Source organism: Meleagris gallopavo, chromosome 7 (genome assembly GCF_905368555.1).
Source record: "Meleagris gallopavo chromosome 7, MGAL_WU_HG_1.1, whole genome shotgun sequence".
Classification (NCBI taxonomy): domain Eukaryota; kingdom Metazoa; phylum Chordata; class Aves; order Galliformes; family Phasianidae; genus Meleagris; species Meleagris gallopavo.
Genome location: NC_139410.1, coordinates 26,412,983 through 26,427,070, shown reverse-complemented (window position 1 = coordinate 26,427,070; position 14,088 = coordinate 26,412,983). Strand labels below are relative to the sequence as shown.

General features: G+C 42.5%; 1 protein-coding gene across 1 annotated transcript in view; it reads left to right on the top strand.

The window, feature by feature from the left end:
* ADCY5 (adenylate cyclase 5) overlaps positions 1-10,588 on the top strand; it is a 196,277-nt gene extending 185,689 nt beyond the window's left edge. The window contains exons 16-21 of the mRNA XM_085227802.1: positions 2,027-2,053; positions 2,892-3,024; positions 5,027-5,290; positions 5,638-5,842; positions 6,513-6,637; positions 8,018-10,588. Coding sequence (XP_085083928.1) covers positions 2,027-2,053; positions 2,892-3,024; positions 5,027-5,290; positions 5,638-5,842; positions 6,513-6,637; positions 8,018-8,146 — 883 coding nt within the window. The 3' untranslated portion in view covers positions 8,147-10,588. The remainder of the gene's footprint in view (positions 1-2,026; positions 2,054-2,891; positions 3,025-5,026; positions 5,291-5,637; positions 5,843-6,512; positions 6,638-8,017) is intronic.
* The last annotated feature ends 3,500 nt before the right edge of the window (positions 10,589-14,088 follow it).

The following is a 14,088-nucleotide window of genomic DNA, read 5'->3' as shown; positions in this document are numbered from 1 at the left end:
CTTGTAAGTCAAGCACTAAGTGAAATTAGAGCACTTAGAAGTATAATTTACGTCATTCCACAATCAAAATGTCAGTAATAAAGTGGAGAAGGTTAGCAGGTTTTCCCAGAAATAACTTTGTGTGGTGCTGTATTATCTCTCATTAAATTGCATTTGTTTTGTGCTGAGAGCCCAAGGCCAGCTATTTAGTGCCCCAAAGCCTGGCAGTCCCTTCGTGCATTTGGGGAGTGGGAGCTCAGCGTGTGACAAATGGTTCAGAGATGGACCTTAATGTCCAGTTGGTTATTGTTTTTTTTTTTTAAAAAAAAGCAACCATGACCTAATGTACTTTAATTGGATGCCCGTTGTAGCTCCATAATTACTGTCTGTTCTGTAGCCGTTATTGGGCTCTGACTAATTAGAAGTGATGCAGATGTCACTTCACACTTCTGTATACAAACCAGCCAGCATGAAAGCAACTGAAAAGCTGACTGTAGTATGTTGGGATTTGCTCATCCTGACTGCAGTGCCACAGCAGCAAGGTGACACGTGAAGTACAACGGGATTCACAGAACTACTGTTTATTGCCTTACCTTTTTGCTATGCAGGAGATTAAAATAATGCCTTGGATTTCAAGATGCAATGGGCCAGTGTGAGCTCGTTTGCTGCATTCTGTAGTCAGTGTTACTGCTGAGGATTTTAAAGCAAGCATAACACCCACAGTGAGCTGCAGGCCCAGCACAGAGGGTCAGATCTACCACAGCCTGGTCATAAGACTGAGAGATAATAAGAGCAGGCAGTCATCCCTGACCAGGCAGTGATTTAGGGGAGCTGAAGAGCCATGCTGCATGCACCAGGCATCTCTAGCTCCAACTGGATCCATCCTGCAGTGTAGGAGCTGGCCCCAAAGCTTTGTCCCCAGCCAGACACAACCTGGGCTTCATTTTGTGGCCAGGGCTGGAGCTGGCCAAGGGAAAACATCTGTGCAAGGCAGCACGGGTTGCAGAATCCATGTCAGAAGGAATCGTATGCTCAGAGCTGTTAAATTATCTTTAACAAACAAGATTAGAGAGTAGCTTTTATTTTTTTAATTTTATGCCCAGTTAGGCTCCCTCAGTGTTTTCAGTTCTGATCATTTCTAGCTCTGTGTAGCATGAGCAAGCTGCAGACTGACACACCTGCCCAAATGTGAGATTCTCAGCTAGAGCTATATCCCATTAGTAGCCTGCAAATCTCTGAGTGCATCAATGTCACTATAGTCAGGACAAGCAAATCCAGTGCTTGCTTGCTTTCCATATAAACAGTATTTTAAAAGATACATATATTGATTCTCAGCTACCTAATGCTCTACCCACACTTGAGAAGAAACCAGCAGCATTAGAGCAATCAATCAGTCAGGAACTCAGCCAGCTGCTACCTACCAGAAAGCTCTTCTCCATCCTCTCACTGTAAGAAAAGCTCGCCCTCCATCTTCAGCAGCTCTGCTTCATAGGAGCCCTTTGCATGCCAAGTGCAGTGAGCAGTAACAGCAACCTGCATCGGGCTTTTCTTGGTGCTCCCAAGTACGTGTAGCTGAGCACAGCACAGGAGATGAGCACCTTGCAGAAGTGAGTAGTGATGGGTAAAGGGGCTAGGCTTGTCTCCGTGTTAGAATGCATGGGGAAGAAGGTAACTATCTCTCATGAGCCGTTCACCCAAAGCTTCTTTAAATCAGTTTTTAATGCCTGACCTAATGAAGCAGTGACAGATGCACAAGCGTTTGCTAAATATCCCACACTGACATTAAAATCCCAAATGATTCTCTGACTCTGAAGGCTCCTTAGATGTTTTAACCATGTTAACCACGTGGCACGGTCACAGACAAGGTCCTTTTTTCTCCCCTCATCTTTCTGTTGCTGACTGCTTTAAAAGGGCTACAGCCCCGCTCAGCGTCAGCAGTGCCACACTGCAGAGGTTCTGTTGCATTATGTGCAGAGGGGCGGCTGCTGGAGGCAGCAAAGCACTCCACTAACCATGTCTGTGTTGTTGTTTTTTTTTTTTTCCCCAGCATGTCAACAAATTCAACGCTACCATGGTGAGTCACTTTGGCATTACGTATTTGTATGTATGGGTTTTATCAGTAGGAATTTTCTGTTCCCGAGGCGCAGTATCAGCACATTGACTTCTCAGCAGCGCCTGGTACTTGTATGTGCACTGCTGTGTTCTGGGGCAACGCAGTACAAATGCCCTAAATGCACTGAGTAGTGCCCTTTTATCTCAACTGATGCTCCCTGAGCACCCTTCTCCCTGTGAGAACTTGCTTTACAGAGCACCTCATAGATCATACTTGGAGTTACAAACTAAAGCTTTTATCAAAATGTTTTCATGCTGTATAACGTTGGTATTCAAACCGTTTTTATTTGCTGGCTTGCCAGAAGGGTAGGAAATGTATGCTAATGTTCTTTTCAGCTATCAGAATTTCTATAAAACAAAGACATTTAGAAGTTGCTAATTAGGAAAGCAATAAGTGTAGAACAGCTCTAGACTTTGGAAGCTGGTGAACGCAGTGCAAGAGACACAGTCAATACAGTCTGAAGAGGTGTCAGCATTTTGGTTTTGCCAAGTGTAGCAGTGGCTGAGCATGTATGGCTGCTCTCTTAAAAATGACTTTTAGGTTGATGTTAACCCTTGTTAGGAAGTTGGATTGCATTTCTAATTTCAAGGTCCTGCTTTAGAAACCAGCACCTGTAGTCCAAAGTCCTGAGGTTTTTTTCAGGTATCGCTTTCCTTTGACCAATGTGGGTTTCAAGGGAAAGAAAAATGCCATTTCTTCAGAGCTTGGTTAATCCTGAAGTGAGAACTGGGGTGTGTGGCTGAGTTGTGTCCCTTCACACTGAGAATAACCTGGCAGTCCTGCTCCTTGTTGGCCACAGCTCTCCAGCAATGACACGAGTTGCACTGAAGATCGTCACCCCTGTCATCATTACCGTCTTCGTCCTGGCACTGTACTTGCATGCCCAGCAAGTGGAATCCACTGCAAGGCTTGACTTCCTCTGGAAACTCCAGGTTAGTGGGTATCACTGTGTTGGAGGAATACTGGAGTCTTTGGGGTTAGTATGAAACTGCTGAGTTATTCATAAGTTTCAGAGTGTTATAAAATGCCTTTGAATTTAAGCTGAATCTGACATATAACTGGGCATATTAGTCATGTTCATTTCTTCTTTTGTACTTCGCCTTCTGAGTGCTTTTTATCCTGGTCATTTACTTTAACCCTCTGTTTCCTCGTAAATGCACTTGGGATGGTCCCTGCCATAGGAGATCATAGATCTGAAGATCCAGGCTAACAAACTCGGGCACCTGAGCATGTCACTGTTGCAGGAACCTGTAATAAAACATCTGTAAATATAAGCAGCTCTTACTCACTGCTGATTTGTTTCCCATACTTCAGCTTCAGTTTGTTGTGTTCAGGAATGTGAAAGGTTCACAGCTGGATTTTCATTCACTGTCGTCTTAAGCAGTTGAAGTGGCTCAGTATCCAGGCTCCATTAGCCACTAGGCAGCGGTGTTGGGTAACCAACATCCTACAGGCAGTGCCTTGCTTTGCTCCCATCCCTGGGTTTGTTGTTAGTATTTTTACTCTGTGTGCCCATCAGTGATATTAGGGTCCTTTGTGATTCTCAAGCAAGCAGAACGCATCTCAGCTCTGCCCATGGCTCACAGCTGGAGGAACACAGGTCTCCTATAGATTATTTTTACCTTCTGGATAGTTAGAACATCATTCTAATAACAGGCTTCACTGATTTTTAGTAGGGATCACTGTGGAAGAAGCAATTAAAGCTCCTTAGGAAGCAGATCAACAAACATTGTTATCCTCACTTATAAATGTTAAAATAACAGAAGAGATGAGCCGACTTGGCTGTTCCAAGTCTGAGCATACTGTTTCTCCAGGCAGAGCCAAATGTTTTCCTTGTTTTGTCTGGACATATCTTCTAAAACATCCTTCTTTGCTTAACTCCATTTCCAGTTTCAAACATCTTGTTTTAGAAACCAGAAAAGATGTGAAGTGGTCTGCAGCTCCTGTTTGTTCCTTTGCCAGCATGTGGCAGAGGGATGTTGGAACAGTAATCCCTTCTACGTAATGGCTGATACGGATGGCTGTGCTGTGTTAGTCCATGATGGAGTGCAAAAGTGCCAGGAGACTTGCTCTCTTTTTGACTCCAGCTCTCCAGCAGTGGCAAAAGTCATCGGGGGAAAAAAAATAATAATAATTAAAAGAAAACCTGTTTCAAAGGGCTTTGCAGTGTTAGGAGAATTTTGACTGGTGCCCCAGGATGGCTCTGGGGCACCCATAAGCTGAACTGCTCAGTGTGTCCCCTCAACTTGTTGTGCATTCTGCAGTTATTGCCTGCCCCTGCTTTTGTCCACTGATCTTTCCCCAGAAATTTTCAAAATAGCAAAAAGTAAAACAAGGGGTAAAATATTGCTGCTTATATTGGGTTAAAAGAGGAGAGAGAAGCAAACACCTCTATGTTTTTACCTACAAACTTGAAACAATGACTTGAGGTAATGTTTAGTACTGAGCAAATCTGCAAAGACAAGAGCTATTGAATCCTTCTGAAAGTTCTGGTTCCAGTCTCAAATCCATATCAGTTAAAACAAAAACAAAGCAGCCCATTCTCCTCATGGTCCCCTTTGCCCAGATGTTCCCCTTCTGCCACCGGAGCCACGGGCTTTACGGGCTGGTGATAAATCCTCTTCAGCCTGTCAGTCCAATGGGCTCCATTTTAAGTGTATGTTATGACCATCATTGTACCCCATAAACCTTGTGGAAAAGGAAGGACCATGTACTCAGCTAGGCAAAAAGCCCTTTGGCTTTTATATACACGTGCACACAGACACGCAGTCTTCCTCTGCAAAACGTGATCCTGCATTGCTCATCTCTGCCCTCCTTTCCCATTCCCCCCTTTCTGCTATTTCTGTCCTCCCTGCAAGCTCGTGCTCAGCTTTTTTCTTTCCTTCAGAGCAGTTACCAAAAGATACGTGTGTCACTCTCACCCTCCTAAACTAGGCCACTGAAGAGAAAGAAGAAATGGAGGAGCTGCAGGCCTATAACAGACGCCTCCTCCACAACATTTTGCCGAAGGATGTGGCAGCCCATTTCTTGGCTCAGGAGCGGCGAAATGATGAACTGTACTACCAGTCCTGTGAGTGTGTGGCTGTCATGTTCGCCTCCATAAGCAACTTCTCTGAGTTTTATGTGGAACTGGAGGCCAACAATGAGGGGGTGGAGTGTCTGAGGCTGCTCAATGAGATCATTGCCGATTTTGATGAGGTAAGTCACAGAAAATTTGTGTTGCTAAAGAAAACTGAGCGATGAGTTCATTTATTTGGGCTTTGCTGAGCTTATGAAGGAAGGTGGCTTACTGAATCCTCGTGTCATGTTTCGTTTCTCCTCACTCCAGAAGTCTTTAATTCTTTTTCTTTCAGATGAAAATCCCTCTCCTTCCCTTGTCCATCCTCAGAATGATTAATCCCCTTTCCTTCTGTAATTTGAGTAATGGAGACTCTGTACAGCACTTTGTAGTGCTTGTACCAAGGCAAGATACTCGGCAAGGACATGCCAGCATGTATGCATTTGACAAGCTTAACCAGTTCCCTTGCAATTCTCTTGTGTAACAGATAATAAGTGAAGACCAATTTCGGCAGCTGGAGAAGATCAAAACCATTGGCAGTACATATATGGCTGCGTCAGGCCTCAACGACTCCACTTATGACAAGGAAGGGAAGACTCATATCAAAGCTCTGGCTGATTTTGCCATGAGATTAATGGACCAAATGAAATACATTAATGAACACTCATTCAACAACTTCCAGATGAAGATAGGTAATGTTACTGTTTATGGGATTAAGTATTGGTAGCTGTCATTCTGAGCTGGGGATCCTGCAGAGAGAAAACAACACAGACATTACCTTAGCTGTGCAGGGACGTTGATTGTTCTGTACCCAGTGACAGGAAAATAATAGTCTGCCTGCCTCAGCCTCTGTGAAATGTCAGAGCAGTCCAGTTAAAGCTGAGATGTTATTACCAAAGCTCCCTGGAGAACCAGGAGCGATTGAGCAACAGTCCTCTGTGCACAGAATCTGTTATCACAGCATGGTCACACAGGGTGGTTCTGCTTGGGCTCACTGCACTTGTGATGTGCTCTCCTGCCCACATTCCCAGTGGTGCCATTCAACAGTTGGTACTGGACAATAAAAGAGACGAGAAAAGAGATTAAAGAGTGAGGATGTCCAGTGTTGAGTTTACTCAGGAGGCTTTCAGGCTGCCACGGTGCCCATCTTGCAACTGCCCAGCATCACAGTAGCTGGGTACAGATGCCCAGTGCTTGGCAGCTGCATGGCAAATAACCCTTATCCCATTGTCTGGCACTGGAAAATAGCTGTGGATTGAGCAGCTGATCAAAGAAGCCAACTTTTCTTTACAATGTCTTTTCCTGCGTGAAAAATAACTTGCCTCAAGCTTCATACATGATGCATTTCTCCCCTGCTTCTAGGCCTCAATATTGGTCCTGTTGTAGCTGGGGTGATAGGGGCACGTAAGCCCCAGTATGACATATGGGGAAACACGGTGAATGTAGCCAGCAGAATGGACAGCACAGGGGTGCCCGACAGAATTCAGGTAAGGCACTCGCTGGAAAACTCATTTATACTGCCTGTGTCACTTACGGTTTTTGAAACTTAATCAGAATTGGAATTTTTATTCATTTACGTCGTATATTTGCTTACACAGCACTGAGAGAAAAGCAAACTGGGGAATGCCAGCAGTAGCATCAAGTTATGCCTTTTAATTTTGACCAATGTAACAGTGGATTAAACACTTGCAAAGTAGTTCCGAATGGAAGCGTTGAGCTGAGTTTCCTTCCAGCTGTGATGCCTGCCCACCCGTGCTGATGGCTGTGCTGTGGGACTGCACACAAGTGCGGGCTGTTTGATTTTGCGAGGACTTGAGTCACAAATGTATTTCTGTCTGTCACTTCTCTGTTTGCTGTGCTTCCCCTGTTGTGAGGCCAGCAAGGAGCCAGGCATTACTGGAATGGGAGTAACAACTTGGAGAGTGAGGGCAGTTAAATTGGTTAATGGAAAGCTGTAATCCAGGCATCTCCTTGGAGCTCAGGCAGTGACATTCCCAGTGATTCATTTCACTGTCCTGCTTTTGCTGATCCAATGCCCACGCTTATAGGTTGTCGTTCCCTAGGAAAATACTGAAGAGATGTAAAAAATAATTACAGTAACTGATGTGAAATCCGAGAGGGGAAGCCATGCTGTCTCTTTCCAACTCAGCTGTCAGATAACCGGATCAGTATTTATTCAACACCAGTTAAACTGTCCCACAAGACAGTCCCCAAACAATTTTTGTTCAAGTTAATCAAAACAACACAGCAACATTACAGCAATAGGAAGGCAGGCATGGAAATATTAGAAGCTACCTGAAGAGGGATGAGAAAATACAAAGTAAGAAAGGGTTTGCCATTGAGCAGATAGGAATTAATTAACAGGAATTTACTGCTGTTTTTGTGGTGCTTGTTTGATTAAAAAAGTTCATGTTCACGTGAGGAGTTAATGTTTATGTGATGTTCACGTGATGGGTCTGTCGGTGGGGCTAAAAACCTCAAGTGCTTTGAGTCAGATCTCAAAATCTTGAGGTTTGGTTAGTTGAGGTGCTTGATAGCATTTTGCAAATTATGCTTTGAGCCCTAGTTGGTAACTGAGAGCAGCAAAATACCTAAAAGTTATGTCGTGGAAAATGCAGCTCTCTCCAACTCGTGTACCTTCATTTTATTCATTTATGTCATCCACACGGCTTCTGTAGCTGCTCAGTTTCTAAAGGCTGTGTTTGTTCTGCAACTTTTGATGTCAAATCTCTCAGTGACTGATACGAGAGTCAACTTAGAAACAGAATGATCCTACTTTAACGTTACCTGTTGTTCACCTGAAAAGCAAATGAACAGACTGTGTGGAAAGCATGACAGGCATACGTTAACTCTCACTTATTCCGCAGGTTACCACAGACATGTACCAGGTTTTAGCAGCCAACAACTATCAGCTGGAATACCGAGGGGTCATTAAGGTTAAAGGCAAAGGAGAAATGACCACCTACTTCCTAAATGAAGGGCCTCCAATTAGTTAGCACCAACTGCAGCATCGCTCAAAGATGGAATCTGCATTACAGAAGATTGTGACTCGGAGAAGAATCACTTTTTGGCAGCGAATCTAAAACGCAAAGCAGTTGAAATTTCACACAGTGACTCTAGGGCTGGTATCAGCAAACTCTTTGGCCACCTGTTCCCAAAGGCAATGGAGAGAAACCACCTGGGATTTGCTCCTGGCTGAGTGCTAAACCGACCAAAGATGTGTACTACAGCATTTACAGATAAGATGTGAATTTGGAGTTTTTACAAAGGCTGCTACTGCAGGATGATCTAAGAAGCTATTTAAGTATTTATTGACGCAACACAACATTTACTTGGTTGAAGGAATGTATGATTCACTACAAAGCATTATTTTGGAATGGATTTGCACTCCCATAACGTTTCCATCCCATACTGCCAGCTATTTGAAGTGTACCACTGTGCTTTTATTAGCTGTTTTGAATGGGCTTTCAAAATTGACACCCACTGTTGCAGCACACAAAAAGGCCTTTTAGAATGGCATCGTTAATGTTTTAGCGTGAAAAGACGTTTTAGCCCTGGCCTTCTTTTCTCTCTTCTTTTACATGGCTCAATGACTGCTCTTCTGAGCGGGGCTGGCACATCTACCGACGGGGAAGATCGAGCTCAAGAAAGAAGGTTCGACAAACATATTTATTACAAAGTCTTCTGTGCTCATCCTTGGTATATATCAGTTTACATGGGAAAGACTAGATGTAAACAAGAGACGCTTTGTGGGAGAGAACTCCCCTGAAATTTGTTGTGGGTTTTTTTTGTTTGTTTTGGTTTTTTTTTTTTTGTATTTTTTATTTTGTAATATTGAAAACATGGAGATCTAACAAATACCAAATTCTATATTTTGTAAATTATATATAAATTAGAAGGCAGGCTGTCCACACCAAGGTGTGTTGGGAGGTGTATATAACCTGTTAGACTTTTGTGTAATTTTTTGTGCATAATACTCTGAACACAGACTTGGCAGTTTTCAGATTATCACTATACAATCAAACAACAGGTGAGGTTCTGGGCTGAATCAGATGCATTTTAAAAGGAAAATCCAGAAAAATCTGCAATCCCAAAGAAGAGGAAAAAAAAAACCAACCCAACAGGGTACGAAAGTTCAATGCAGCATTCACACAGAGGGTGGCATCTTAACAAATGGAAACAGGACTTATTTTATGAGCTTTAGCTAATGAGACAGTATCTGTCAAGCATGTTAAAAAGCTCTGAGCAAATCTTCTAATTAACTGTAACAGGAACTCTTATGAGGGAAAAAAAGTTGAACTTTTATTCGGGGGAAAAAAAGCAGTTTTCAGAGATGGATGGATAGAATCTGATGATATGAGAATCGTCTGATATTGTAACTGCCATTTGACATTACAAAGAACTATGTACTGCAGCTTAGAGTTGACTTTCCTGTAGTAAGCACTTATTTAAACTGTCACATTTTCCATTTTCAGGAGTTATTTAGCTGATCTTCAAAAAGAGGCTTTGATGGCAATGTATGTATGAGATGAGTGACCTTAAAATACAGTGCCATTGATATTGTGTCTGACATCTTTATCACTAGCGGGGGTTTATGAACAGTTCACTGATACCATTTATGTACCTTTTCTAGCTACAAAAGAAAAATCCCTTGATATTTTATTAAAGAAAAGAAAAGATTTTAAAAAGTTATATTTTTTATATTCTAGGAGGGATGAGTTTTGATATTGAATTTGGCTAGCACTAAAAGTGGCTCCAATCTTTTGACGTTTAATAAAGTTTTTTTCCACTCTTCTCAGGGCAGAATTATTGTAGTACTAACAGCTTAATGGTTGCACTGTGGTGGTAATTTATTTTTTCCTACTTGACAACAAGAATAAGTAAAAATCCATGGGTCTACCTTAATTAAGTTGCCATATTGCTAAGCATAACCCTAGCATTAAGCCATTTAAGTGCGAGCTTAAATGGCATTGCCCCTTTCCTTCCCCTTGGAAACATCTCTGAAAAGTATAGTATATTGACTTCTGTAAAACTGCCAAGTCTGCCCTTGTACTATACTTTTGCTCCTTAACATCTCTCCTGATTCGCAGAATGCTTACATTGCATCACACCATTATGCATTTCTTTCCCCCCCCTTTGATCCCCTCACTCAGCTCCATTACCTCCGTGCCATACACTCATTTTTAGGTTTGCTTTGTGCTTTATGAACATCTGCAGTCGTCTTAACTTTTGATTCATCTTAGGAGGTTGTGTTGTCAATGAAATTTCAAGTCCCCCGTATCTCTAGCTGTGATTGTTGACAGTGTGTCATGATCATTTCAAGGGGTATTCACACACTCTACTCTGGATCTTGCAAAAATGGAGACAGTTATGATTTCCCATGGAAATTGAAATCTATTTAAGTAATTTAACTATATTAAACACTGTTTCACTGTAAAGCGTGTCTGTTTTATTTTAGATGCAGCTGGCTAGTGAAGAGATTGGATGGCACAGAGCAGCAGTCAGTTCTCAACTATGGAGGGATGATGGGGCCACACCAGTACTGTACTGTGACCCACTTCAAGCTCTCCCAGTCCCTGCCTGCACAGGGAGCAGCCCAACTCCCCTCTAGTGCACGGATGCTGTACACACTTACCTTGAGTTGGTAGTCCTGGGACAGCTGACACATCCTCACAGCAGCACTATGAATAGCTGACTTAAAAAAAAAAAAAAAAAAAGTGTATTTTAAGTAGATCAGTTTCCAAAGCATTCCATAGCTGTATACTACGCTACCTCACAAAGACACCTTAAAGAAGGCAGCCACTTGGGCAATGCAGCCCCTGTCAGTTTTCTAGGTTAAAGTTGCTGCTGGATTGCTCCACTAAGTGCCACACTTATCTACACCAATCCCCAGAAGCCTGAGCTGTAACTGGGAAACAAAAGGCTCCATCTTCACACTGATTTTTTTTCAGTTCATATGTCTTCATAGGTCTTTATATAGGCAGGTAAAAATGGAATGATTTACTTCAAATCTGTTCCTTGTTAGGTGGGATTTCATATATGTACTGAGACTAAAACTGCATTAAGAAGAAGGGATAAAGTTCTTAAATGACAGGCTTAAAAACCAGCCTCAGAAAGGTGCTGGGGGAGTTGCTTCATATTTTGTGTGTCTCCCTACATAATCATAAAGCAGCATCTCAGGACATTACCTGACAGAAGTCACTTTTGGGGCTAGCTGGACAAGAGTATTCCCAAAGGGAGGAAAAACAGTTTTGTGCCCTCTCATGTAAGTTGAGGATTGTTGCCCACACTCTCTGTTTTCCCTCAGTTTTTTATTTTCCATCCAAAAACCATTTTGACGAATGCTGGCTGCACTATGTCTGCCTGTGCAGAATGAAATGGTACCTGTAGGAGGCACTGCATTTGTTACAGGTGTCCTGCACTGCCAGCACACCTGGACCCCATCTTCCTACATTACATTACTTATGAATAAGTTGCAGCCAAAAACACTGCCTAGAGGGAAATATTTGCTGTCCACTGACCTTACTGACTGTCTCTGAAGAGAGTCATTTCTAGTTTGAACTTACGGGGGGAAGGGGAGCTTTCAAAATTGTCTTAGGATGTCTGCCAGCTAACCCAAAAGCAATGTTCCAATTGAGGGGAGTCAGAGAGCTCACTTGGGATGCAGTTTGACAGGATTAATGTAGCTGACTGAAGCTAAACCAATCCAGAACAAATGAAAACAAACAAACACAAGCAAAAACTCACCTCAGGTTCCATTCTCTTGATCTTCTGTCAGGAGCTTTTCAATGGAAGAAGCTGGAGTGCAGTGAAAGCAGCAGCATTGGGCAGTCAGCAGGCAGGCAGTTTGCTATAAGAAGCAGAGGTTTGCTGTTATTTTCCCGTCCCTGTGCACCTCTCTGTCCCCATTTTGCTCAAAAGAGCTGCACAACACGGTGGGGAGAGTGTGTGCCTCGTGTCAGGCCTGTCCTGCCCAGGATCAGCATGGACACAGAAGGCTGCACCACCAGCAGCTGGCCCTACATCTTTTTGAGCACACGGTTTCAGATCCAAACATCTATTGCCATCTACTGGAAACAAACGTGCAGCTTCAGCTGGACAGCACAGGCACATTATCCCAAATCAGTCATTCCTAGGTCCTTCAGTAAAGAAATGATTGATATATTGAAGAAGCCATACTGAATGTTAAGTAACCACAATATCTGCAAAGGAAACCATTTTCTGTCATCTTAGAGATCTCTGCTAGCTTTGAAATATTTAAAAATCAGTCCAAGTAACACATAAATACATTCCATGATGGAAAGCTGCCTTCATTCTATCATCCCTCACTAGATACATTGCTTACACGAGAGAGTCAGAGCCTGTTTATGTGATTTGGGCCCAAAATACTGAATGTAAGAGACCAGACCACCAAGAGCAAGCTCAGACACTGAAGAAAAGCACATAAGGAAAAATGAATTAAACTTCTAGAAGCTCAAACAGGGCACTCTGGGGTAATCAAACCTCACACACTGTAAAAATCAGTCAAGCGTTGGGTGATTCTTTACTGCAAGTGAGCTCAGATCGTGACACTTTGTTCAAAACCAAAACACAAACAAACAAAATGATACCGAGGCTGCTGGATGTACCCATTCCAACCTCAGAGAGGACAAATGCCATAAACGCAGCATGAGGTGGGCTCTGCTTCTGCTAGATGCCACAGAAAAGCCAAGCAACAGTGAATGGCTGGCACAACTCAAAGCAAAACAAACCACATTGCTCCAGAGAGTATTCATCTTTCATTAATCCATCCTCACAAGTCCAACTCTGACATCTGCAGCTACTAGCAGGGAAGCACCCACTATTTCTTCACTAACTCTGGATTGTTCCAAGCAGACAGGAAGCCCTGGGAATTAGCAGCCAACTTTCACCTCTAAGCTGCTCTCGCTTATCTTGCATTTCATCTTACGCAACATTTCAGCACATCCTGACATTACAGTCAAGCTAAAATAATATCCTCAAAAGCCACATTTTTAGCACGTAGTAATAATCAAGTGATGAAAAGTCAGACTACCAAACACGCATCATTGAATTTTCCTTGAGAAATTGTTTTTTTAATCAGTGCCATAAAAACAAGCAAACAAAAACCCAACTGTCCTCTGCTACGCAACAGTTGCATTCATTCACTGCATCTGCTAATCATCCACTACTTTAATGACAGCAGAACTGGAACAAAATTATGCCACCACACGCTGTAGCAAAGGAAGTTTTCATTCCTTAAGGAAGGAATTCCTTAAGAAACAGCAGGAAGGGGTCACAGAGAAAACAAGATTATCTGCTGACATATAAACCAAAGACATGATGCAACAGAGAAGTCCTCATATGCACAACAGAAGAAGCCAAAAACAAAGCAGTATTTTGGGTGTTCATGAGAACTTCCCTACCAACCAACTAGGGTTGAAAAGGCAGCAGGACTGCTCTGGACTTTATGAGCAAGATTAAGCCTGGTTTCTTTCTCAGGTTTACATAGTTTTCTTGACTAAAATGACTTTTTAAAGAACTAAATAAAATATCCAGCTCTCTTAGTGATAATCTGACTCTAAACAGCCTACTGAAACACGCACCATTTTGGAATGAAGTGTGACACCTTAGAGCACAGTAAAGCTCTGCCAGTCTCCAAATCCAACTGCACAATACATTCAAAAAAAAAAAAAACTATTTCAGTGAATTTTTACATTACTACAAATCAAACATTAAAAATCTCTCAACTTGCATCTCATGAAACAGCACAGATAGCTGCCATCTAATTACCAAATATAGAAGCAATCTAACTGATCATAGAAATCACAGAAACTGAAAGTGGTACAACACTGCTGCTACTGTATTTTGTAAATGCTAGATGTTTCCAGGTCTATTCCACAAACTTCAGGAATACCTCTGAATACCTCAAGGATGGCCC